General features: G+C 38.4%; 1 protein-coding gene across 1 annotated transcript in view; it reads left to right on the top strand.

Annotated features, from left to right (window-relative positions):
• Window positions 1–26,667, top strand: part of IRAG2 (inositol 1,4,5-triphosphate receptor associated 2) — a 130,790-nt gene that overhangs the window by 19,894 nt on the left and 84,229 nt on the right. Inside the window, 3 exon segments of the mRNA XM_079139884.1 lie at window positions 23,827–24,007; window positions 26,226–26,296; window positions 26,393–26,471. Coding sequence (XP_078996010.1) covers window positions 23,827–24,007; window positions 26,226–26,296; window positions 26,393–26,471 — 331 coding nt within the window.

Below are 26,667 nucleotides of genomic sequence, written 5' to 3' on the forward strand. Positions count from 1 at the left end.
ACTGAGGAGTGTTCTAGCTGTGTCCTCTGATAGGTCTATTTTTAGTTTTTCGAGGAACCTCCGTACTGATCTCCATAGTTGTTGTACTAATTTACATTCCTACCAACAGTGTACAAGTTCCTTTTGCCCACATCCCTGCCAACATTTCTAATTATTTGTCTTCTTAATTGCCATTCAGACTGGAATTAGTTGGAATCTCATTGAAGTTTTGATTTGCATTCCCTAATAGCTAAAGACATTGAACATTGAACATTTTTTTAAATGTAATTTTTGACCATATGTACTTCTCTTAAAGTGTCCTTTAGTTCATTTACCCATTTATTGAATAGTTTGTGTTTTTTGGTTTTGAGTTGTTTAATGTCCTTTCTATATTCTGGATATAAATCCTCCATTGGAAGAGTAGGTGGCAAAAATTTTATTCCATTCTGTAGGCTCTGTCTTCATAGTGCTAATTGCTATGCAAAAGTTTTTAAATGGTTGCCATCCCATTTATTGATTCTTGATTTCCAAGCTTTCAGAGTCTTATTCAGGATGTTGTTTCCTGTGCTTATTTGTTGGAGTGTTTCCTGTATGTTTTCTTCTAGCAGTTGCAAAGTCTCAGGTATTATACCTAGGTCTTTAATCCATTTTGACTTTACTTTTGTATAAGATGAGAGATAGGCATCTACTTTCATTTTTCTAATATGGTGTTATGTTTAGATATGAGATGTCACCCCAAAACTCATGTGTTAATGCAGAAATGTTCAGAGGTAAAATGACTAGATTATTAGAGTTGTAACCTAATCAGTAGATTAACTCACTTGATGGATAAAAATAATTTGTAAAGCTACTGAATTGGATGGTAACTCTTGGCATGCTTCCTAATCACTGTGACTTGAGCATCTTTTCTCTGCCACACCCTTCTGCCACGATGTTCTGCTTTATCTTAGGCCCAGAGCATTGGAGATGTCCGACTATGGACCGAACCCCTGAAACTAAGCCCAAAGTAAACTTTTCTTCTTTTAAGTTGCTCTTGTCAGATATTTTGGTCACAGTAACAAAAAGTGAACTAATATACTTGGATATGTAGTTTTTACAGCATCATTTGTTAAAGAGGCTGCTTTTTCTCCAATGTATGTTTTTGGCACTTCTGTCAAGGACTAGATGACTGTAGCTGTGTGGGTCTGTGTCTGTATCTTCTATTATATTGGTGTATGTGTCTGTTTTTATGCCAGTACCACAATGTTTTTGTTATTATGACTTGGTAGTATAATTTGAAATTGGGTATTGTGATGCCTCCCACATTCCTCTTTTTACTCAGGATTGCTTCAGCTATTCTGAGTTTTTCTTCCACATGAATTTCAGGAATTTTTTTTCTAGTTCTGTGAAGAATGCCATTGGTAATTTGATGGGGATTGCATTGAATGTACAGATTGCTATTGGTAATATGGCTATTTTAACAATATCAATTCTACCTAACCATGAACAGGGGAGATCTTTGCATTTTATAGTGTAATTTAATTTTTTTAAGCATTCTGTAATTTTTCTTGGAGAGGTCCTTACTTCCTTGGTTAGATTTATTCCTAGGTATTTTTAAAAATGCTATTACCAATGGAAGAATAGAATTGTTTTTCTAATTTCTTTTTTGGTGGGTTTAGTATTGGTGTATAGAAAACTTACTGTTTTTTTTTTTTTTAATGTTGATTGTATATCCAACTTTGCTGAATTTGTTTTTCAGACGTAGAAGTGTTTTGGTATATCCTTAATCATCTTCTAATTATAGAATTGTATCATTTGAAAACCATGAAATTTGACTTCTTCCTTTTCTATTTGTGTCCCCTTTATTTTCTTTTCTTGCAGAATTGCTCTAAAATTTCAAGTTAGTGAATAGGAGTGGTGAGAATGGGCATACTGGTTCCTCATTTTAGAGGAAATTCATTCAGTTTTCCTCATTCAATATGATGATGGCTTTAGGTTAGTCTATAAGGTAACCTTTATGATGTTGAGGTGAATTCCTTCTGCCCTTAGTTTCTTCAGGGTTTTTAAAATTATGAAGGGGTGTTGAATGTTTTAAAAGTTTTTTTTTTCTACATCTATTGAGGTGATTGTGTGATTTCTGTCACTGATTCCATTTATGTAGTGATTTAATTGTTAATCACAAAATTTGAATATACTGAATCATCCTTGCATCCCTGGAATGAAATCAACTTAATCTTAATGTGTGATCTTCACATGTCTTTTTTTTTTTTTATTTTTTTTATTTTTTATTTTTTTTATTGTAAACAAATGGGATACATGTTGTTTCTCTGTTTGTACATGGCGTAAAGGCATACCATTTGTGTAATCATAAATTTACATAGAGCAATGTTGTTTGATTCATTCTGTTATTTTTTTCCCTTCCCCCCACCCCTCCCACCCCTCTTTACCCTCTATACAGTAGTTCCTTCCTCCATACTTGCCCCCCTCCCTAACCCTAACTCTAACCCTTCCCTCCCCCCCATTATGTGTCAACCTCCACTTATTAGCGATATCATTCGTCCTTTGGCTTTTTGAGATTGGCTTATCTCACTTAGCATGATATTCTCCAATTTCATCCATTTGCCTGCAAATGTCATAATTTTATCATTCTTTATGGCTGAGTAATATTCCATAGTATATATATACCACAGTTTCTTTATCCACTCATCAATTGAAGGGCATCTAGGTTGGTTCCACAGTCTGGCTATTGTGAATTGAGCAGCTATGAACATTGATGTGGCTGTATTTCTGTAGTATGCAGATTTTAAGTCCTTTGGGTATAGGCCAAGGAGTGGGATAGCTGGGTCAAATGGTGGTTCCATTCCAAGTTTTCTAAGGAATCTCCACACTGCTTTCCATAGTGGCTGCACTAATTTGCAGCCCCACCAGCAGTGTATGAGTGTACCTTTCTCCCCACATCCTCGCCAACACCTGTTGTTGCTCGTATTCTTGATAATCGCCATTCTAATTGGGGTGAGATGGAACCTTAGGGAGGTTTTGATTTGCATTTCTCTTATTACTAGAGATGTTGAACATTTTTCCATATGTTTGTTGATTGCTTGTAGATCTTCTTCTGTGAAGTGTCTATTCATTTCCTTAGCCCATTTGTTGACTGGACTGTTTGAATTCTTGGAGTAGAGTTTTTTGAGTTCTTTATAGGTTCTAGAAATTAGCGCTCTATCTGAAGTATGATTGGCAAAGATATTCTCCCACTCTGTAGGCTCTTTCTTCGCATTGCTGATAGTTTCCTTTGCTGAGAGAAAGCTTTTTAGTTTGAATCTATCCCAGTGGTTGATTCTAGCTTTTATTTCTTGTGCTATGGGAGTCCTGTTAAGGAAGTCTGGTCCTAGACCAACAAGTTGAAGATTTGGACCTACTTTTTCTTCTATAATCTGCAGGGTCTCTGGTCTGATTCCGAGGTCCTTAATCCATTTTGAGTTTAGTTTCGTGCATGGTGAGAGATATGGGTTTAGTTTCATTCTGTTGCATATGGATTTCCAATTCTCCCAGCACCATTTGTTGAAGAGGCTATCTTTTCTCCATTGCATATTTTTGGCCCCTTTGTCTAGTATGAGAAAATTGTATTTATTTGGGTTTGTGTCCGTGTCCTCTATTCTGTACCATTGATCTACCTTTCTATTTTGGTACCAATACCATGCCGTTTTTGTTACTATTGCTTTGTAGTAGAGTTGAAGATCTGGTATTGCAATACCCCCTGTTTCACTCTTCCTGCTAAGGATTGCTTTAGCTATTCTGGGTTTCTTATTCTTCCAGATGAATTTCATGATTGCCTGCTCTATTTCTGTAAGGTACGTCATTGGGATTTTAATTGGAATTGCATTGAATTTGTATAGCACTTTAGGTAGTATGGCCATTTTGACAATATTAATTCTTCCTATCCAAGAACATGGAAGATCTTTCCATCTTCTAAGGTGTTCTTTAATTTCTTTCTTTAGTGTTGTATAGTTCTCATTGTAGAGGTCTTTCACCTCTTTTGTGAGATTGATTCCCAAGTATTTTATTTTTTTCGAGGCTATTGTGAATGGGGTAGTTTTCCTAATTTCTCTTTCTGAAGATTCATCACTTATGTATAAAAATGCGTTGGATTTATGGGCATTGATCTTGTAACCTGCTACTTTACTGAAATCACTTATGAGTTCTAAGAGTTTTCTGGTGGAATTTCCAGGTTCCTCTAAATATATAATCATGTCATCAGCGAACAGGGATAGTTTGAGTTCTTCTTTTCCAATTCGTATCCCTTTAATTTCTTTGGTTTGTCTAATTGCTCTGGCCAGAGTCTCAAGAACGATGTTGAATAGAAGTGGTGAAAGAGGGCATCCCTGCCTTGTTCCAGTTTTTAGGGGGAATGCTTTCAGTTTTTCACCATTTAGAATGATATTAGCCATGGGCTTAGCATAAATGGCCTTTACAATATTAAGGAATGTTCCCACTATCCCTATTTTTTCTAGTGTTTTGAGCATGAAGGGGTGCTGTATTTTATCAAATGCTTTTTCTGCATCTATTGAAATAATCATGTGATTCTTGACTTTAAGTCTATTAATATGGTGAATTACATTTATTGATTTCCTGATGTTGAACCAACCTTGCATCCCTGGGATGAAACCCACTTGATCATGGTGCACTATCTTTTTAATATGTTTTTGTATGCGATTTGCTAAAATTTTGTTGAGAATTTTTGCGTCGATGTTCATTAAGGATATTGGTCTGAAATTTTCTTTCCTTGATGAGTCTCTGTCTGGTTTAGGTATCAGTGTGATATTGGCTTCATAGAATGAGTTTGGGAGGGTTCCCTCCTCTTCTATTTTATGGAATACTTTGAGAAGTATTGGAATGAGCTCTTCCTTAAAGGTTTTGTAGAACTCGGCTGAGAACCCATCTGGTCCCGGACTTTTCTTTGTTGGTAGGCTTTTGATGACTTCTTCTATTTCAGTACTTGAAATTGGTCTATTTAAATTGTTTATGTCCTCCTCATTCAGTTTAGGCAATTCATATGTCTCTAGAAACCTGTTGATGTCTTCGAAATTTTCTATTTTGTTGGAGTATAGATTTTCAAAATAGCTTCTAATTATGTTTTGTATTTCCATCCTGTCTGTAGTGATATTTCCTTGTTCATTCCGAATTTTAGTGATTTGGGTTTTCTCTCGTCTTCTCTTTGTTAGTGTGGCTAAAGGTTTATCAATTTTGTTTATTTTTTCGAAGAACCAACTATTTATTTTGTCAATTTTTTGTATTGTTTCTTTTGTTTCAATTTCATTGATTTCAGCTCTGAGTTTAACAATTTCCTGTCTTCTACTACTTTTGGTGCTGTTCTGTTCTTCTTTTTCTAAGGCTTTGAGCTGTAGTGTTAGGTTGTTTATTTGTTGAGTTTTACTTCTTTTATTAAATGCGCTCCATGAAATAAATTTCCCTCTAAGTACTGCTTTCATAGTGTCCCAGAGGTTTTGATATGATGTTTCTTTGTTCTCATTTACCTCTAAGAATTTTTTAATTTCCTTCCTAATATCTTCTGTTATCCATTCATCATATAATAGCATATTGTTTAATCTCCAGATGTTGGAATAGTTTCTGTGTTTTACTCTTTCATTTATTTCTAACTTGAATCCATTATGATCTGATAGAATACATGCTAGTGTCTCTATCTTCTTGTATTTGCTAACATTAGCTTTGTGGCATAATATATGGTCTATTTTAGAGAAGGATCCATGTGCTGCTGAGAAGAAAGTGTATTCACTCTTGGTTGGATGGAATATTCTATAAATGTCCGTTAAGTCTAAATTATTGATTGTGTTGTTGAGATCTATGGTTTCTTTGCTCAATTTTTGTCTGGAAGATCTGTCCAGTGGTGAGAGCGGCGTGTTAAAATCACCTAGTATTATTGTGTTGTGGTCTATTTGGTTTCTGAAATTGAGAAGGATTTGTTTGACATACATAGATGAGCCACTGTTTGGGGCATAGATGTTTATGATTGTTATATCTTGCTGATTTATGCTTCCCTTAAGCAGTATGAAATGACCTTCTTTATCCCTTCTGACTAACTTTGGCTTGAAGTCCACATTATCGGAAATGAGGATGGATACTCCAGCTTTTTTGCTGAGTCCATGTGCATGGTATGTTTTTCCCCATCCTTTCACCTTTAATCTATGGGTATCTTTTTCTATGAGGTGAGTCTCTTGCAGGCAACATATTGTTGGATCTTTCTTTTTAATCCAGGCTGCCAGTCTATGTCTTTTGATTGATGAATTCAGGCCATTAACGTTCAGGGTTATTATAGAGAAATGATTTGGTTTCCCGGTCATTTGGTTCATTTTTAAAATTTTGTTTATTTATTTGTTTGACACAACTTGTTTCCTCCTTTATTTGACAATTCCTTTAGGATAATTCCTCTCTTTGCTGATTTGCTTCTTTGTTCTTCATCTCTTCCTCATGGAATATTTTGTTGAGAATGTTCTGTAATGCTGGCTTTCTTTTTGTAAATTCTTTTAGCTTTTGTTTATCATGGAAGGATTTTATTTCATCATCAAATTTGAAGGTAAGTTTTGCTGGGTATAAGATTCTTGGTTGGCATCCATTTTCTTTCAGGGCTTGAAAAATGTTGTTCCAGGACCTTCTAGCTTTTAGGGTCTGGATTGAAAAATCTGCTGATATGCGTATTGGTTTCCCCCTGAATGTAATTTGGTTCTTTTCTCTCACAGCCTTTAAAATTCTGTCTTTATTTTGTATGTTAGGTATTTTCATTATAATGTGCCTTGGTGTGGGTCTGTTGTAATTTTGTGTATTTGGAGTCCTGTAAGCCTCTTGAACTTGATTTTCCATTTCATTCTTCAGATTTGGGAAATTTTCTGATATTATTTCATTGAATAGGTTGTTCATTCCTTTGGCTTGTTTCTCTAGGCCTTCCTCAATCCCAATAATTCTTAAATTTGGCCTTTTCATGATATCCCATAGTTCTTGTAGATTCTGTTCATGATTTCTTACCATCTTCTCTGTTTGTTCAGCTTTGTTTTCAAGGTTAAATATTTTGTCTTCAATGTCTGAGGTTCTGTCTTCCAGGTGTTCTATCCTATTGGATATGCTTTCTATGGAGTTCTTAATTTGGTTTATTGTTTCCTTCATGTCAAGGATTTCTGTTTGGTTTTTTTTCAATATCTCTAACTCTTTATTGAAATGATCTTTTGCTTCCTGTATTTGCTCTTTTAACTGTCGATTGGTGCGATCAATCAATGCTTGCATTTGCTCTTTCATCTCATCATTCAATGCTTGCATTTGCTCTTTCATCTCCTCGTTTGCTTCTCTGATCATTTTAATTATGTACATTCTGAACTCCTTTTCTGTCATTTCTTCTGCCATGCTGTCATTGGGTTTTATTGATGTAACATCTAGATTTGTTTGCAGCATTTTCTTTCCTTGTTTTCTCATGTTGTTCAGATATCAGTGGACCGCTGAGATATTGCAGATTTCCTCTGTTGATTTACAATGACCCTGAAGATTTCTATATATATCCCCTCTTAGCCTTCAGTAGGCTGAAGTCTTGGAGGAGGTTGATAATGCGGTGCTCCACAAGGAAGCTGCCTCTCTAGGAGTGGTGGCCTTCAGGTGGGGTATATTCCCTGCTAGTGGGCAGAGGTGCCTCCACTTGTTGACCAATGGTCATCCAAAGGGGACCTAGGCTGTGGGCTGAGGCAAGGCCTGTTTGGGCCTGAGTCTCTGGTTTTACCGTCCTTGTGGGAAACCTCACCCAGCAGGGAAGACTCACCTGGTGGGGAGGTCTCGCTGGTCAGTTTCCTCCTAGAGGTTCCCCTCAATTTACAGCTACTGCCTGGGCTGGGCTGCCTTCCTCTGCAAAGTTTCCAGGGGCCCGGCCCTACCTCCTGGGCCTGGGAGCCTCACCCTTCGCAGATGAATCTCCTTAGGCTGCCCCTCCTCAGAGAATTTGCCCATAGGCCTGGAACCTTCGCTCCGCCCTAAGCCTGTCTCTGTGCGGCTCTTCCACCCAGAAGCCTCCTAGATCCTGGGACCCTGTTCTGCACCTAATCGCCTGGCTGCGTGGCCCCTCCTCTGAGCAGCCACCTGTGGCCCCGAACAATCGCTCTGAGTCCCAGAGACCCGCCACAGGCCTCTTCCTCCAGACAGCCGCCCAGTATGCCGGTGCGGTCACTAGGAGTCCAAGAAACTCACTTCGTGCCTCCTCCTCCCACCAACCACCCGTAGCCCGGGGCAATCAATCACTCCGAGTCGAAGTGACCCTGCCCGTTCCTCCTCCTTCTCCAGATAACCCCCCGGGTGTTCAGGAGCAGTCCCTCTGAGTGGCTCTGAATCCACGTGACCCGCTGCACGGGTCCTCTGGGCAACCGCCTGGAGCTCTGGTGTGGTCCCTCAAGACCAAGCGTCCCACCACGCTTCTCCTCCAGGCAGCCCCCCTGTGTTCAGGAGCTGTCACTTTAAGACCAAACAACTCACCACTCGCCTTCTCCTCTGAGCAGCCGCCTGGAGCGCTAATGCAGTCACTGCGAGTCCAAAGGACCTGCCGCGCTCCTTCTCCTCCTTCTCCTACTCCTCCGGGCAGGCCCCGGGGTTCAGAAGTGGTCAGAGTCCAAACAGCTCGCCACGCAGCCCCTTCTCTGGCAACCGCCTGTAGTTCCCGTATAGTCACCCGAATCCAAGCGGCTGCTCCTCTTCCTCCTTGTCCTCAGGGCAGGCCCCGGGGTTCAGAAGCGTCGTTCTGATTCCAAACAGCTCGCCGCGCAGCTTCTCCTCTGGCAACCGCCTGCAGCTCCGGTGCAGTCTCTCCAAATCCAAGTGGCCACGCTCCTCTCCTCCTCCTCAGGGCAGGCCCCGGTGTCCTGAGTCCACACAGTTCTCCCCGCCACTCTTCCCCCGGGCAGCCGCCGGAGCCCCAGTGGCTGCTCCGAGTCCCAGCGCTGTGCCGAGCGGCCTCCTCTATGGCGCTCCAGCGGGGGGAGGGGCGTCTCGCCGGCAGTTCTACTTCACAAAGTTTCCTGCATTCCGGGACCCCCGTCCCATCCCGGATGCCCCCCCAGGGGGTGAGAGTCACCCGGCTACTTTGAGTTGGTCCCAAGCGTCTCAATATCTCCTCTCTTGAATCCTGAGTTCTGGAGCAACACGTAATGCAGCCACCCTCTAGGCCGCCATCTTGAAAACCTCCACATGTCTTTTTATTTTAATTTTTTTTTTTTTGATGCCAGGGATTGAACCCAGGGGTCCTTAACCTCTGAGTAACATCCTCAGCCCTTTTTAATATTTTATTTAGAGACAGAGTCTCACTGAATTGCTTAGACCTTGCTAAGTTGCTGAGGCTGGATTTGAGTTAGTGATCCTCCTGCCTCAGCCTCCTTAGCTGCTGAGATTAATAGGTGTATGCCACTGTATCCAGTGCTTCATACTGATTGAGGATTTTTATACCTACGTTCACCAAGGGCATTGGTCTATAGTCGTCTTTCTTGGACATGCCCTTATCTGATTTTGGAATCAGATTGATACTGGCTTTGTAGTTCCTAAAAGCTCGGCCCTTGTCCCCCAGCACCAATTCAGTAATGAAGACAAGGTTTTGAGAAAAGGAAAAAAGTTTACTGATTTGCTGGGAAAAGGGAAGCACAGGGAAGTCCTGTTCCAGAGGCCACAGTTCTACTGTCGGGGGAGTAGAGGACTTTTAAAGAGGTCATTCTAAGGCTGCATTTCAGCTGTGCCTCCTCAGGGACCTTAACTCTGGTAACTTTGAAAGATAGCCATTTCTTAGGTCTTGTGATGCCAGTCCCAAAGTCTGAATGTACTTCATTCCTGTAGTGTGTGTGCTTAATGTCAGGCATCTCAGTCTAGGAAGGAAAGAAGGGTAATCTTTGTCAAAGACAAGGTGACTGTATCTGTGTGTGTTTGTCTTTGTGTCATCTGTTCCTTTGGTTTTCATGTCTTTTTTTCTTTTCTTTTTCCCTTCCTTCCTTCCTTCCTTCCTTCCTTCCTTCCTTCCTTCCTTCCTTCCTTCCTTCCTTCCTTCCTTCCTTCCTTCTTTTTTTTTTAGTACCATGCTGTTTTTGTTACTGTAATTCTGTTGTATAACTTGAGGTCAGGCATTATGATGTCTCTAGCCTTGTTGTTATTTGGGATTGCTTCAGTTATTCTGGGTATTTTGAAAGTATTGTGTTAAATCTGTAGATCACTTCTGGTAATATAGTCATCTGATAATATTCTGCCTATTCAAGAACATAGGATGTTTTTAAAAGTCTTCTTCAATGTTCTGTAAATTTCATTATACTAATCTTTCACATCCTTACATTTATTCCCAAGTTCCTTTGAGTTTGTTTTGAATGGAATTGTTTTCTTGATTTTTTTTCCTCAGATTTATTATCAGAATATAGGACAGCTATTGATTTTTGTATGTTGATCATGTATGGATTTACTTTGCTTAATTTATCAGTTCTAGAAGTCCTCTGGTGGAGATTTTTAGGTTTTCTAAGTATAGATCATGTCATCAGGAAACAGATAATTCGATTCATTTTTTTCCTGTTTTAATTTCTTTTACTTTTCTTGCCTGATTGCTCTATCTAGAGTTTCAAAAACTATATTGAATAGGATTGGTGAAAGTGGACATCCTTGTTTTGTTACTGATTTCAGAAGAAATGCTTTTAGTTTTTTTTTTTTGTTGTTGTTGTTGTTGTTGTTCAGTAAGATGTTAAATTCCTTTTGTCCCTAGCTGTTTCAGTGCTTTTAATGTGAATGGGTGTTAAATCATGTTGAAGGTTCTTTCTGCATCTGTAGAGATGAATGTGCTATTTTTGTCCTTAATTATATTTACGTGATAAATTACATCTATTGATTTGCATATCTTGAATCAACCCTGCATCTCTAGGAGGGCAAAAACTTGATTATGGTATATAATCTTCTCAATTTGTTTTTGAATGTGGTTTGCTTATTTTTAAAGTATTTCTTGCATCTATGTTCATCAAGGATATTAGTCTACAGTTTTCTTTCCTTGATGTCTTTATCTGGTTTTGGTATTAGGGTGATACTGGCTTCATAGAGTTTGGAAGGGTTCCCTCCTTTTATATTTCATGGAATAATTTGAGGGAGACTGGTATTGGTTCTTCTTTGAAGGTTTGGAAGAACTCTGCTAAGAATCCATCTTGTTTTATAATTTTCTTTATTTGAAAGCTTTTTATCACTGTATCAATCTGTTTGATATTTGTTTAGATTTGGTAGAATCTCTTGGTTCAATCTTGGTAGAACATAAGAATCTAGAAATTTGACAATATCTTCTGGATTTTTATATTCAAATTACTTCCTAATGATCCTCTGAATTTCTGATATGTCTATGGTGATATCTCCCTTTTCATTTCTCATTTTGTTGGTTTGGTCCCCCCCCACCCCTTTTTCAGTTTGTTTGGTTAAGGGTTCATCAATTATCTTTATTGTTTCAAAGAACAAACTCTTTGTTGCATTGACCCTTTGCACATTTTTCTTCTCTGTTTCATTAATTTCAGGTCTGATCTTAATTATCTCCTGTCTTCCACTGATTTTGAAATTATTTTGTTCCTCCTTATCTAGGTCTTTGAGATGTAGCATTAGGTTTTTGTAACCTATTTTTAAATGTATTTTGTTTACATGGGCACTGAATACTATAAACTTTCCTTTTCAAACTACCTTCATAGTGACCCAAAGCTTTTGGTATGTTATATCACTATGTTTGATTCCAGGAATTTTAAAAATGCTATGATCTATTTCTTATTCAAAAGGGTATTATTCAATCTCCATGAGTTTATGTGGTTTCTAAAATTTGTCATGCTGTTGATAATCTAATTCCATTATGATCTATAAAAGATGCAAGGGATTATATCAATTATTTTGCCTTTGATGACTTTGTGATGTAAATTATGGTCTATTTTGGAAAGGGTTGATGAGCTGCTGAGAAGAAAGTGAATTCATTTATTGTAGGATGAAATATCCTATAAATGTCTATTGGGTCCATTGGATTTATAGTATTTACATCAAAAATTTATTTTTTTAAATCTGGGTGATCTGTGTAGTAGAGGCATGTATTGAAATCATCCAGTATTATTACATTGGGGTCTATTAGAGACTTGAAAGGGATTTGTTTTATGTAATTAGGTGTACTGACATTTGAGGCATAAATATTTACTGTTAAACTTATTTTGTGATTGTTCCCTTTACCAGTATGTAGTGACCCTGTTTGTCTCTTCTGATTAGTTTTTGCTTGAAATATGCTTCGTTGGATATAAGAATAGCTACTCCTATTGTTGTTGCACTCTATTTGCATGAAATATTTTGTTTTCCCATCCTTATTACTTTCAGCATGTGGATATCTTTGTCTATAAGGCAGGTCTCATGCAAATAGCATATATCTGGGTCTTGCTTTTTAAATTGACTCTGCTGGTCTGTCTTCTAATGGAGGAGTTGAGACCTTGTACATTCAGGGTTATTATGCAAAAAATATTTTTTCTTGTTATTTTGGTTCATTTCGTGTAATTAATTATCTTAATTTAAATTTGCTTAACTCCTAGTGTGCTTTATTAGTTCAGGAGCTCTGGTTTGTTTTTAGAAATTCTTTTGTGTTTACTATTTCCTTACATATTTTCTGGATTTTACAAAGTCAGAAATTGAGAAATCACAAGTTATTGGTTTAACTCTAAGTTTGACCTCATGTCTTTCTCTCCATGCTTTTAATAGTCTATCCATATTCTCTGTTAGGTATTTTGATTATGATATGTCTTAGGTTCTTTTTTGATCTTGTCCATTTGGGGTTCTATATACATCCTGTATGTGGATATCCATATCATTCTGAATTTTGGAAATTTTTCTGCTATTATTTCACTGAAAATGTTCTTAATGCCTTTCACCTGTGTTTTTATGCCTCCTTCAATACCAATGAATCTTAAATTTGATCTCTTAACATTCTCTCAGAGTTCTCATATGTTCTGACTATGGTCTTCTATTTATTTTTTTCTTTACTACTTACTGAGTATTCAAGTTCATGTACCCTGTCTTGGAGGCATGAAATTCTGTTTTCTACATAATCTAATTTGTTGGTGAAACTTTCAATTAAATATTTTATTTGCTTTATTGTTTCATTTCTAGGAGTTCTGACTGGTTTCTTTTCAGAATCTTAAAATTGTCTTTCATCCCCTGCATTTACTTAACTTAGTCCTTAGATTCTCTTTTATTTAGTTCAATAGTCATTTTAATAATCAATTTTTGGTGTCTTTCTCTGAAATTTCATGCCCTTCCTTAACTGTGGGTTATTTTATCGGAGAATTGTAAATATTTGTGGACTTGTTTGCCCATTTTCTCATGTTTTCAGAGTTCTTAGATTTTTGTATCTGTTGAGGTATTCCCCTTATTTTTATCAGGGACACTTTTGGTGAGTAGTTATCTCTATTGTAATAAGTCTTATGTTGTTGGTTTATCTTGGTTTCAACACATAGTTTCGGCATAATGCAAGTATTAATTTCACCCTCCAATGTCTGTTGACCATTTCATAACTGCTGACTTAATTCACTCTTGGAGAGCTGCTACAACATTGTGCATTATTCTGAGTCATTGTCTTAGAATCTGTTTTTGCCCAAGGAGTAGATGTCCATGAGTGGATCCTGGGGGACCCCTGCCTCAGTCGTTCCTACTTGAGGTCTGGTTGTATTTGAGGTTTTCTCTTTCCTTGTCTGTGTTAAAGTATTGTTGAAGCTCAAGAAGGATGAGTTTGTGTGGAGTAAAATGCACTATCTCTTGGTTGTGTTGTGGATGTAGCTGAGTATCAGAATCTCTACCTTGTGAGCCTGTATTGACTAAGTTACTTCCTGACACCTCTCAGAAAAGGGGGACATAAATAACAGCAATAACAGAAGCAAACAATATACAGCATTAAAATAAATGCCCAGTAAATTAGTGCAACACTAATTACCACAAAACGAAGAATGGCCGAGTCAGCAATTAAATCACAACAACAAATAGCCACAAACTAGATCCAGCAATAAAGTACACAGTAGGGGTCAACTATACCTTCTATAGTACTAATAACTGCAACAACATGAATGGTGGAGACAGGCATTATTTAAACTACTTATGGTTTATTAAGAGAAAAGAAAATGGGGAAGGCAGGCAAAACAAAGTTTAAAATATTCAAAAAGTAAACAGTAAGAGTTAAAAAATAACTATAAACAAGGAGAAAAAACAACTAAGATAAGCTGAATACAGAAAAAGAGAATCTGGTTATTAAAGAAGGAAGAAAGAGAGTAACAAGAAAAAGATAAATAAAACCGAAACCAACTAATCAATCAAATTCAAAACAAAACAACAAAAACCTTAACCCTCAAAAGATAAAGTAAAATAACAAATGAGTAAAAAATTAAAAAAAAAAAACCTTGTGTATGAACCAGTTAGCCCAGTAATCATGCACATACATACACACCCAGTGGAAAAGAAAAAAAAAAAAAAAATCTGGAAGGGATTGTTTCTGCCAAGGTAATCAGAATTGTTGACAAGGGTAGATTTTCACAGTCTTTATCAACCTGCTCTTTTCATTTCTTCTTGGGTTGTATACCCTCAGCACACAAGGGCTGAGGGTTGTTCTGTCCTTATTTTTGTTTTGTTCACCAAGCTGCCAGCTGTAGTAATCTGGAACTAAATCTGGTTGTAATAACTCTCAACTTCCCTTCTCACCAGCAGAGAGTGGGACAGAATGGGAAATTCTATCAAATGTAGTTTTGTCCAGGCAGACTAGATTGATGTAGTTCTACGGTGGGGCTGATGCAAGGTTCTAAATGGGAATTCCAGCAACTGGGATTTAGCTCTGATCAGACCTTTGAACTTTTTCAGGTGATGTGTGCTTCAGATAGATCAATACACCCTAGGGCCATGCAGATGCCAGTCTCTACTGGGCATCCAAATGTCGGGCGCCTCCTTAGAACTCTACTCATAGGGTGGGTAACCAACCCTCCAAAGGTCATGTATGCTCCACTGCCCATGAATGTTGTCTTTCCAGGATCAGACCCCAATTGCAATTGTGCCTGCCTATCTATCATCTGGACCCTCCATGACTGGTGCTGTGAGTCACCAGACCCAGAGGGAAAGTGAGCTGCACTTCCTTCCATATTTTAAACCTGAATCCTCCTGAGTATAATCCTCTCTATTTTCATTTCAGTTGGTCCCTGCTGGGCACATTCTAAGCCATATGGCAGGTGCTTTCCAGGACAGTTTGGCAATGCTTGCTATGATCTCCCAGGCTCCCACAGCAGGAAACCACAGCATGGCTGCTTTGAGATGACCTCCTGCCTCAGCCAGCTCTGCCCTCACCAGCTGAGAAACAGAGTACTTTTCAAACACCAGCTTCCTATGCAGTCTCTGGTTCAGTTCAGTCAGTTTCTGTATTCCACAAGTTATTCCATGCCAAATTTGTTCACTGTGTTTGTTCCTCTTCCTATCTCTGTCAGCCCTTCCCTCTGTGGTGAACTGGCACCACCAGCCTTGCTCCAAAGGGTTTGTTCTTGTTCTTTGTTTAGAGTTCTCAAATTTGCCTCTATGATCCTCTGTCTAATACTGAATTTCAGTGAATTCCCTCTGTCACCTACCTCCTTGAAAGCAGTAGTCCTGCTTCTAGAATTCCAAGTCACAGAGAGGAACTGGGAAGTGCACCCTCCCTCTAATCTGTCATCTTTCAGCTTCCTAGGCTTTATTTTTAAAAAAGTTGCCATTCTGTATTTTTAAATTGGAGAATTAAGACCATAAATATCCAGTGTTATTTTAGAAAGGTATGTATTACTTCCTATCATTTTGTTTATTTCTAATATTTGATTCATCCCTAGTCCTCATTTGCTTATCCACTCTTAATAAAATTTATTCTTTGCTAAGAAGTTAGTTATTGTTATTTTCTTTTGTGTGTACTATTCCTTTAAGTATCTTCTGCAGTGCTGGTTTGGTGGTCATGAATTGCTTTAAGTTCTATTTTTCTTGAAAGGGTTTTATTTCTCCTTTGATTCTGAGGTACATCTTTGCTGGATATAACAACCTAAATTTGGTAGGTATTTTCTTTCAGGGGTCGGAATACCATTCTATGCCTTCCTGGGCTTTAGAATTTCTACTGAGAAATCTGTTACTCTGATGGGATTCCCTTCATAAGTGACTTGGCACTTTTCTCTTAGAGCTTTTAAAATCCTTTATTCCAGATTTTTTACTTTTTAACTATAATATTCCATGGAAACGTTCTTTTCTGATTATATCTATTTGGAGTTCTAAGTCTCCAGTACTACATGACTATCTCATTACCAAGGGAAATTTTATGCTGTTATTTCATTGAATAAGTTTCATTTGCCATTAGCCCAAGTTTCTTTTTCCTCAATATTGGAATCCTAAATTTGTTCTTTTGATGTTCCAGAGCAATTGTAAATTCTGTTCATAGTTGCTTAGTTTTTCCCCTTACACTAGCTGAAAGGGGTAGTTTATCCACTGACTTTATTTGATTTATTTATTTTTTCATTTCCAATATTTCTGTTTGGTTCTTTTTCAGAATACCTATCTTTATTGAAATTCTTTTTCATCTCTTGTATTGTTTTCCTTAGTTCTTTCCTTAGTTATTTTTTGATTCTCTGGTCATTTTAACAATCAAAATTTTAAGATTATTTGGCATTTCCCCCACTCCAGTATGTATGAATTTGGTTACTAGGCAGTTATAAATTTTCAGAGGTGTATTGTCATCTCATTTTCTCATGTTCCCTATATTTCTATATTGATGTTGCCACCTCTGTTGGTATGGGATTCTCTTTCACTGTCATGTGAGGGTCTTTTTAATGAGTTACTTTCTCTTTACTATGTGCCCCAGGCTGGGGATAGATCTTAGTGTCAAAGCACATACTCTGGAACCACTTTTAGAGGGGAGAAATCATGACTAATAACAGTTACCTCTTACCTCTTGAAAGCATATCTTAACACATAATAACAACTTGTTTAAAATGTTCTCTATAATTCCAGTAACTACAGAAGAGAGGACAGAATAGGCTGAAAACTTGACAATAAAGAATGTAAAATTAAACTACATAGAACATATAAATAAATGGGAAAGAAGGAAAAGCAAAAGAAGAAATGAGACAAAATACAAAGAGTATATAAATGAGGAAGAATAGAAAAACAAATTAGCAGATTTAAGAAAAAGAGAGGGAAGTAATAATGAGAAGAGGAAGACAAAATGGAAGAGGGAATATAAAATGGGAAAGAAGAAAAAAGAATAAATGCAACTAATGAATTAGTGTAAAAAACTGTATGAGCACAAAATTTTATAAAAGAATGTAATAACAAAAAGGAATAAAAGCAACACAGACAATACAGACAAAATAAATTAGGTAAAAAATACTAAAATTCCTGTATGCCACGGTTTTTAAGGTGGATGGTCTTATTTCAGGGACTTGCAGATTCAAAATGTACCAGGTTTTGGGAGAGCTATGTGTTTACTTTCCCCACATGTAGATCAGCATCCTGCTTTGAGGGGGGAGAAAACAAAAACAGACCCCAAACCACATAGAACTCAGGCTCCAGAGTGTATCTTAGTTTTCAACCTGCTGAATGCTGGTCACACACATGTATGCCACTGTTAGTGTGGATTTCTACACCAGCTCATTATGCTTTCTGGTGGCACAAGAGAGGTATACCCTCTCTAGCATGGATGGCTGTTTGGGTGTTTGTCAGCCACCTACTGAAGATGATTACCATAGTCCATACTGCCAAAGTGACTTTGTGAGCTCCTCCAGGAGCCCAGGCAACTCAGACTCCTGCTTGAGTAGAGGTGACAGTGCTGGTGAGTTCTTGACCTTGGTTGGAGGCCTCCCTGGTGGGGGTGACAGGTGTGTGTGTGCTCACATCTGGGAGGATCTTGGTGTGCAGGGAGGAGAGTCCTGCTCCGAGCACCTGATTGCAACCTGCTGTACTTCCATCTCCAGTTGGGAATAGATCCCTCCTTCCTCCTGATAGAAGGGATCTCACTGTACATATTATTTGGAGGACTTTTTCAAAGGCAGTCCCCATGTGCTGCTATCTCCAGAGAAAAACATATGAGAATTTAAGTCTGTAAGCTTAAGCATGACCTTCATAAATGGCTTCCCACCACAACCCTCCGTTCACTATCTGAGATACCTGCTTCTCTTATCGGCCCTCTAGGCAGTGTCTGTATAAACTAAGTTCAGTCTGATTTTTCTTTCTTTGAAGCAATTTTTTCCCAACTTTGCCTCTTTTTTTCTTTTCCTTTTTAATTTTTTTTTATTTTTAGACTGCATTTTGATTCATTGTATACAAATGGGGTACAACTTTTTGTTTTTGTTTCTATGGTTGGTACAATATAGATTGATACCATTCGTGTAATCATATGTGTACATAGGGTATGATGTTTGTCTCATTCCACCATCTTTCCTACCCCTGGCCCCTCCTCCCTCTCATTTCCCTCTAAGTAATCTAAAGCTCCTCCATTCTTCTCTCACCCTCACCCCTCTACCCCCATTCTATATCATCATTCACTTATCAGGGAAAACATTCAGCCTTTGGTTTTTTGGGACTGGCTTATTTCACTTAGCATGATATTCTCTAATTCCATCCATTTATCTGCAAATGTCATAATATTATTATTCTTTATGACTGAGTAATATTCCATTGTATATATGTACCACATTTTTTTTATCCATTCATTGGTTAAAGGGCATCTAGGTTAGTTCCACAATCTAGCTATTGTGAATTAAGCTGCTATAAACTGATATGACTGGATCACTCTAGTATGCTAATTTTAAGTCCTTTGGGTATAGGCCAAGGAGTGGGATAGCTGGGTCAAATGGTGGGTCCAGTGCAAAATTTTTGAGGAATCTCCATACTGCTTTCTGGAGTGGCTACACCAATTTGCAATCCCACCAGCAATGTTTGAGTGTGCCATTTTTCCCACATCCACACCAGCATCTATTACTGCTTGTGTTCTTGATAATAGCCATTCTAATTGGAGTAAGATGAAATCTTAGAATTGTTTTAATTTGCATTCCTCTAATTACTAGAGATGTTGAACACTTTTTGAGCCAAAAACATACAATGGAGAAAAAATAGCCAGTTCAACAAATGGTACTGGGAAAACTGGAAATCCATAAGCAGTAAAATGAAACTAAACCCCTATCTCTCACCCTGCACAAAACTCAACTCAAAATGGATCAAGGACCTAGGAATCAGACAAGAGACCCTGCACCAAATAGAAGACAAAGTAGGCCCACATCTTCATCATGTTGGTTTAGGACCAGACTTAACAAGACCCCCAAAGCACAAGAAATCAAAGCAAGAATCAATAAATGGGATGGATTCAAACTAAAAAGCTTTTTCTCAGCAAAGGGTACAATCAATAATGTGAAAAGAGAGCCTACAGAGTGGGAGAAAATCTCTTCCACATGCACTTCAGATACAGTACTAATCTCCAAAATTTATAAAGACCTTAGAGAATTTTATACCAAAAATACAAAGAACCCAAAAAATGACCAAGGAACTGACAGACACTTTACAGAAGATGATACATAGGCAATTAATAAATATATGATAAAGTGGTCTTTTTCTCCTGTGTCCCCTCTTCTCCTGGCCTTGAGGAGTTAGGTTCAGAATGATACCATCCCTCTTGCTGTCTGTCCCAGTGACCAGAATCTGAATCTCTCCAAGTCTCTCAGTCTAATATTGAGTCTTAATGCATTCCCTTATTTATCCACCTTGCCACAAAGCTGTTCTCCAGCTGTTTCCAATTCTGAACTCTGGAGGATTTGGAACTCTTGGATGGCTTCTTCTCTGCCATCTTGATATCCCCCGTGTGCCCCCTGACATCAACTCTCACAACGAGCTATGTTTGGTGGTGCTGCACCTGTAGTTCCAGCTCCTCAGGAGAATCACTTGAGCCCAGGAAGCCAGGCCAGCCTGGGCAACATTAGTGAGACCCTGTTTAAAAAAAGCCTTCACAATTCCTTTTAACTTATTATGAGGGATTCCATCCATTTCAGTTTCTTTGGGCTCTGTTGTTAGAGAGTTGTTATGTTCTTTTGAAGGCATCATATTACCTTGTATTTTTTTCATATTTTTGGTCTCCTGTGTTGAGATTTGTACATAATCTGCCACTTGGGATGACCCTTCTAAGTGGCTTTCTCCTGAAGATATATCTTGGGGTATCAGTTTGGTCTGTAATATTGGTTTTTATTCTAACCGGGCACCTTAGTGTAGTCTTTCTGTAGTGTCCTTGGCTGTGATTAGTGACTCTGGGTGCAGGGCATACTGCGGCAGAGTTGAAACCCACTGTCTCTGTGGGCCATGTAAGGCTGAGGACATTCTAGTGTTCAGGAAGGTGTGGTATGGTCAGCAGAATATGGGTGGTGCTCCTTCCATGCCTGATCCTACAATGGGAGTGGTGACCCCTGTTGAGTGACAGGGTTTCACTGGGCACTGTTGATGCATTATGCCATTAGCAAGGGCTTCTGGCACTGGCAGCAATGGCAGTATTGTGGAGCTTGAAGAACTTGTCCTCTGATCGGAAGTGGTGTGGGCCCACATGCCACATGGGGAGAGGTGGTGGTGGGAACCACAGCACCCCCTCTGTGGGGCTCACATGAGAGAACCCGTGTGGTATTTTGTTTTTCTTTCTTTGCTGTTGTTCCAGGTCTCTGAATTTTGCAAGATTCTAGTCACTTCTGGTTTCCAGCATTCTTGCATAGTTACTCCTCTCAAAATGCCACCATATGATCAGAAAGGATGCAGGGTGGGGTGGCAGCAGGAATCATGGTGTTCTTCTCTGCTACTTTGTTGGTAATACCTTCCTGGGAGCATGACCTTGGGTGGAGCTGGTTATAGTTGCTCTCTGTGCTTCCTTTGACTGTGCATGCTTGAATCCTTGGAGTTCCTCAAAGCCTGTTCAGCATACCCCTGAGTTAACCAGCAGCAGGAACCATGGTGTTCCCTCCTTGCCTGTCAGTAATAGGCACCTAAGAGGGCAAACACCCTGATATCCCCTCCATTCCTTTCCATGTCACAACACCCATTCCCTACAGTGCAGGGCACCCAGGAGGCCTGGGGCAGATTCACTCTGCTGGGCCCATTTGGTACATGAGATAGTACCTGATGAGCCAGTGCAGTAGAATGTCTGTGGGGGTCTCAGAGATGGGAATAAGCAGGGGTTTCTGACCCTTAATGCTGTCCAAATTCATATGTCCCTTCTATGGTCTCTGTCTGTAGCACCCTGAGGGTTCTCTGGGAGGAGATATGAAATTCTTTTTCAAAGCAAGGCTACTATGCAGATTTCAGGTTACTTGTCTAAGTGGGCTACAAGCCTGTGGAGGTTGTGAAATTTTTGAGCAGCAGGGATTGCCAGTATCACACTGACAGGCATGTTTTTAACTCTTCTTACTCTTACCCCTGCAGAGGGGAAATTCTCCCTCTTCCTTCCAGAGAGCTGGGACAATCTATGCAACCCATGTGGTATTTTGTTTTTCTTTCTTTGCTGTTTTCCCAGGTCTCTGAATTTTGCAAGATTCTAGTCACTTCTGGTTTCCAGCATTCTTGCATAGTTACTCCTCTCAAAATGCTACCATACCTCTGTTACTTTGTAGAAGAGGTGAGTGCTGGGTGCCTGTTTATTCATCTGATTCTCCTAATAACCAATTTTCTTATACTTTTACAATGCATTTAACCAATCCACCTCAACTGGATATTATTATTTTTTCTCTACTATAAACAATACCATATGAACATTTCTTATAGCAAATTATTTGCCTATGTACTTATAGTGGGGCTTATATGTACCCAGAGAACCTGCTTTTACATGGTTTAAAGAATTATTTCTCTGAAGAAAATAAGGAATCATATATACTTATTAGAAATTGAGTCATGCAGTTATGGAGACTGGTCAGACCCAAAATCTGAAGGGTGAATCATAAATCTGGAGGCTCAAGAGAGACACTTCAGGTCATAATAGCTAGGTTCAAGTTTGGAGGTCTGAGAACTAGGAGAGTTGATGGTATAGCTCTAGTCTAAAAATTGGCAGGTTTAAGAGGAAGGAAGAGCCAATATTTTAGTTTGAATCCAAAGGCAGAAAAAACAAACCAGTGTCCCAATTTGAAGGCATTTTCTCATACTCTGGGGAGAGTAGGTCTTTTTGTTCCTATTAAGGCCTTCAAGGGATTGGATGACGCCCCACCTTCATTAGGGAGAACTATCTGTTTTACTTAATCTACAGGTTTAAATGTTACTCTTGTCCAAAAACGCACCATCACAGAAATGCCAATGTTTGACTAAATGTTCAAACACCTTTTCAGTTTTGAGGATAGAAGGTTTAGTGTTTTAGGAGAGGAAAATGATGTAAAGGTATTCTTGTTGGCATTCTAGGTTTTTACTCCCAATTCTACAAATAAGGAATAAAATCATCTCTCGGATTTGCATTAGCAATTATTAGATTATCATCACTGTGACCAAAATGTCTGGCAAGAAAAACTTAAGAGGAGAAAAAGTCTATTTTGGCTCATGGTTTCAGAGATTCAACCAATGGCCAACAGATTCCATTGCTGTGGACCTGAAGTGAGGTTGAACATCATGGCAGAAGGGTGGCAGAAGAAAGCTGCTCAGCTCACGGCAGTTCAGAAGCAGAAGGGTGGGGAGCCACAGACAGGATGTGCCCCCAAGGGCACACCCCCAGTGACCTAATTCCTCTAGCCAAGTCCCATCTGCCTACAGTTAATACCCAGGAGTCCATTCAAATTAAAATGGATTAATCCACTGATTAAGTTACAGCTTCCATAATCATTTCGCCTGGGAACATTGCTGCATTTGTGTGTTTGTTTTGTGTGTGTGGTGCTGGGGATTGAACCCAGGGCCTTGTTCATGCAAGGCAAGCACTCTACCAACTGAGCTATACCCCCAGCCCCAACATTGCATTTGGAGTCATGTTTCCAACACGTGAGCTTATTAGGACATGTCATATTCCAACTGACAGCAATCTTATTTCAGTTTCTAATACTTCCTATCACATCTGAATAACTTGTTACATTAAATTAATATTTCCAATTAATGTATTGTTTCTTTTACAATTTTCTCCTTCATAAGACATTTTCCTGTAGGTCACCATCTACACTTCCTCAAGAGAAGAAGCTTCAATCCTGTAACTTGTCAACCTTCTTCTTATTTTTCCCTCTTGCCAACATTTAGCCAAAGGCAGGCCTTGGACTGAAATAAGAGAGAAGTCTTATGTTTAAAGAAGATTGGTGCATCAGTTACTAACAATTGGATGATTTCAATTTCCATTGTGATGGTAGAATTCATTTAAGAATAACTTGCCCCCACCAAAGTCAAAGTTTTTACTTTAAAGTGAAATTTTATCTAGTGGAAATTTTCCTTCACTGAATGCCTTTTCAGGAAATAGAAAAACAAAACAAAACAAAACAAAACAAACCCCCAAAAAACAGGATTTTGCTCACTTTGTAATTATTAACTGCATATATTATCAATATTTAAGCCTCACAATAACTCTGTATGATTAGTGTCTTTATCCTAATTTCACAGATGAGAGACTGAGGCACTGAGAGAGAAGGAATTTTCCAGTCACATAGCTAGTAATTTCCAGAATCAAAATTTGACACTAGGCCCATTAGACTCCCACCGAAGACCAGTGATCTTTCCTCTGTATGTGCCTGCTTTACAGGGTTATATGATGTATCTCTAAGGTGCAAGGGGCCTAAAAGAGTTCAGCATCCCATTCACTAAAATGCATCTTTTCCCATCTTTCAAAACTAACTTGCCTTTCTTCTTCCTAAGGCTCAGTTGGAGTGAGCAAAATAATAGATTACTTGCAACAAACAACTAGCCAAGATTCTGAAGACATGAGCCTTGAAGAGTTATGGAGCATGCTCGATCCTGAAAAGAGAGACCCACAGGTGGATCTGGAAACATTCCATGCCATCATGAAAGAATGGATGGCTTTGCATAGAAATGAATGGTAATCAGAGTCCCAGCAGATTGTGTTTAAAGGTTCTGTTTTAACAATCCATTATAATTGGTAGCTAATCATTGTTTTCTGTGTCAGTGGAAATACTATAATCTGATGCTTTTAGAATCTCCTGAAAGATGTTAAGCTGATAGTTGGGCACCATCACCAGGATTCGGTATCTTTGTGGCAAAGTCTGATGATTTGTGTCCTAGCAAGTTTCCAGGTAAAATTGCTGCTGCTGCTGGAATGAGCAGTCTCTGAGGAGCACTGTTTTAATATGCTAATTCTGATTGACATTGTTCCTTTATTGTGACTGATGGGCAGCTCGTACTGTATTCTCACTAAGAATTGAGCTGACATGGGAGCCAAGTGAATTATTGATACGATGAAATCTGCAGGACATGCAAGAGTGGACTCTTCTTTTAGGGCAGTAGGGATATAGATGCAGGAAGGCTAAAGGGAAAAGGAAAGGACAGTGGGGCAGGAAAAGAAGGTTACAAAGAGAATGGTGCCCATGACTCAGATGCCCTGGCACATACTAGAGAAGTGTATTTGCTTTTTCAGGAAGCCAAGCTGCTGCTCCTCCTAGCCACCAATCTCCAGCTTTAACAAAAAACAAACGAACAACAACAAACCCTTCAAAACCCTTCAAAACCAAAAAGTAGCAATACTTGCTAGATTTCTGGTAAAGACTTAAGAAAATATGACTAAAATATTATCTGCCATACATAGATTAATAACAAAACCAAGATAAGTATATACAATTTTGCCCATCAATTTAAAGAAGATTTTAAAGGATAACTTTGTTTCATGGTGTGAGTAGGGAGAATAAACCCCCTTTCATGCATCGTTGGGAGAAGTGCAAGTTGGAACAGTTTTTAAAAAGCAATTCAAAATGTGTATCAAACTCTTAAAATATGAACTCTTGCATTGATAATGAAATGTGATAAAAGAATAAACCAAGTGCTTTAATATGTATTGACAGGTTATTTATGATAATGATAAATAGAAGCAACCTAAATATTTAAAAATTGAGTAGTAGATAAAATATATTCAAGCTCCACACACTGAAATCCTAAATAATCATTCAAAATTATAATTTGATTAATATTTGTCAAGAGAAATAGCCATATGGATTTATTTCAAATAATAAAACATAGATCTATATATGTAGCACAATTACATTTTTCTTAAATACAACTATTCATATAATGTTAGAATATGAAGACAGGATTATTTCTGCATGAATTTAAAATTTTTGTTCTCAAGAATTTTCTAATGTTTCTGAAATATGTAGGTTTGATTATATGATGAAAATATCAGTAACTCATGTATAAAACAGATGATAGCAAAAGTAAAAACTTTCATTTTTGTAACAAATTTTAAAATAAAACCATGGAGGGTATTAATACAAAAATATAAGAGCAGAAATTCAGAAAAGATGATGGCTGTGCACATGGGAATAGTCAGCTGGGTTTTGTCCGACCTTCTATCAGACATCTCACACTGAAAAACAATGCGATGTAGGTACAAATTCAGAAAATTTTGTGACTTCTTCAGAGATGGAGGCAAAGGAGTCTGGTGCTTAGAAAGATGTAGTAAAAAAACACAATATAAGGATTCTTTGAAAGGAAATGTTTGAAAATTTGATGTTTTGGGGGGGTTAAAGCTGGAGCTTGTGTACTAGGCAGAGGCCTGAACAGAGGGTGCCCCCGTTTTCAAGAACAATGTCCCAAGTACACTAAGTGTAGGTTCTACCTGATTCTGTGATAAAGGACAATGGCACCACCAGGATATAGCCCAGAGAACTGCTTGTCCGTGCTTCTCCAGCCAAATCTATTAAGGCCTGTGAGCTCGCTGCCTCCACAAGTCTCCATTTATCACTGGAGTCTCTGCCAACGTCCTCCTTCGTCGACATTCTCATTCCCCAACCATATGCTGTTGCTGTCACCTGCTCGTCTCTGTGGACATGTTTTTTTTTTTTTTTTTTTTTCCCCCCTTCCACATCTGATTAAAAGTTTGTGGATTCTGGAGATAATGCCTTCTGCTTCTTTTATATCACCCTAACTACAATATTGGGCACTAAGTAATTGAATGAATAGACGATTTTAAAACTCAGGGGGAAAAGAAAGCTGCATAGAAAGGTACAGAGCATGTCTTAAAAAAATGAACAAAACTTTGGTCTGACAAAGGATGCTAGCTCACTGGTTTTGTGTTTTGGATACAGGGGAGGAGTGAAGAGCAGATTAAGCATCATGGATGACTCTGTTTTTGAACAACAGGGCAGTACGAATTCAGGTGGGTGAGTGTGGATATGTTTCTTCAGGATTGTTCTGCTACTTTCTTGTGGATTAGAGAAAATGGACTTTTTGTTAACTCTCTTGTATATTTCAGTTAAGGTGACCAGAGATACAACAGATTCCATACCTGGAAGCTTTGAGGGTCTGGGTGGAGGCTTGTCCAGTGGAATCTTGTAAGTGTTCTTATGATGCTTTTGAAGTGCCTCAACTTTACTTATTTTCTTATTTATTTCATAGATGCCCATTTTTACTTAAAGTCACTTAACTCTTATTTTTTTAGGAAAGCTAAAATAATTTAAAAAAATTTAAACAATGCTAAACCATCTGCATTAGAACCAATTCCACTAGGAACATGAATTCTTTTAAGAC

Source organism: Sciurus vulgaris (assembly GCF_902686455.1).
Source record: "Sciurus vulgaris genome assembly, chromosome: 5".
In the NCBI taxonomy this organism is placed as follows: Eukaryota; Metazoa; Chordata; class Mammalia; order Rodentia; family Sciuridae; genus Sciurus; species Sciurus vulgaris.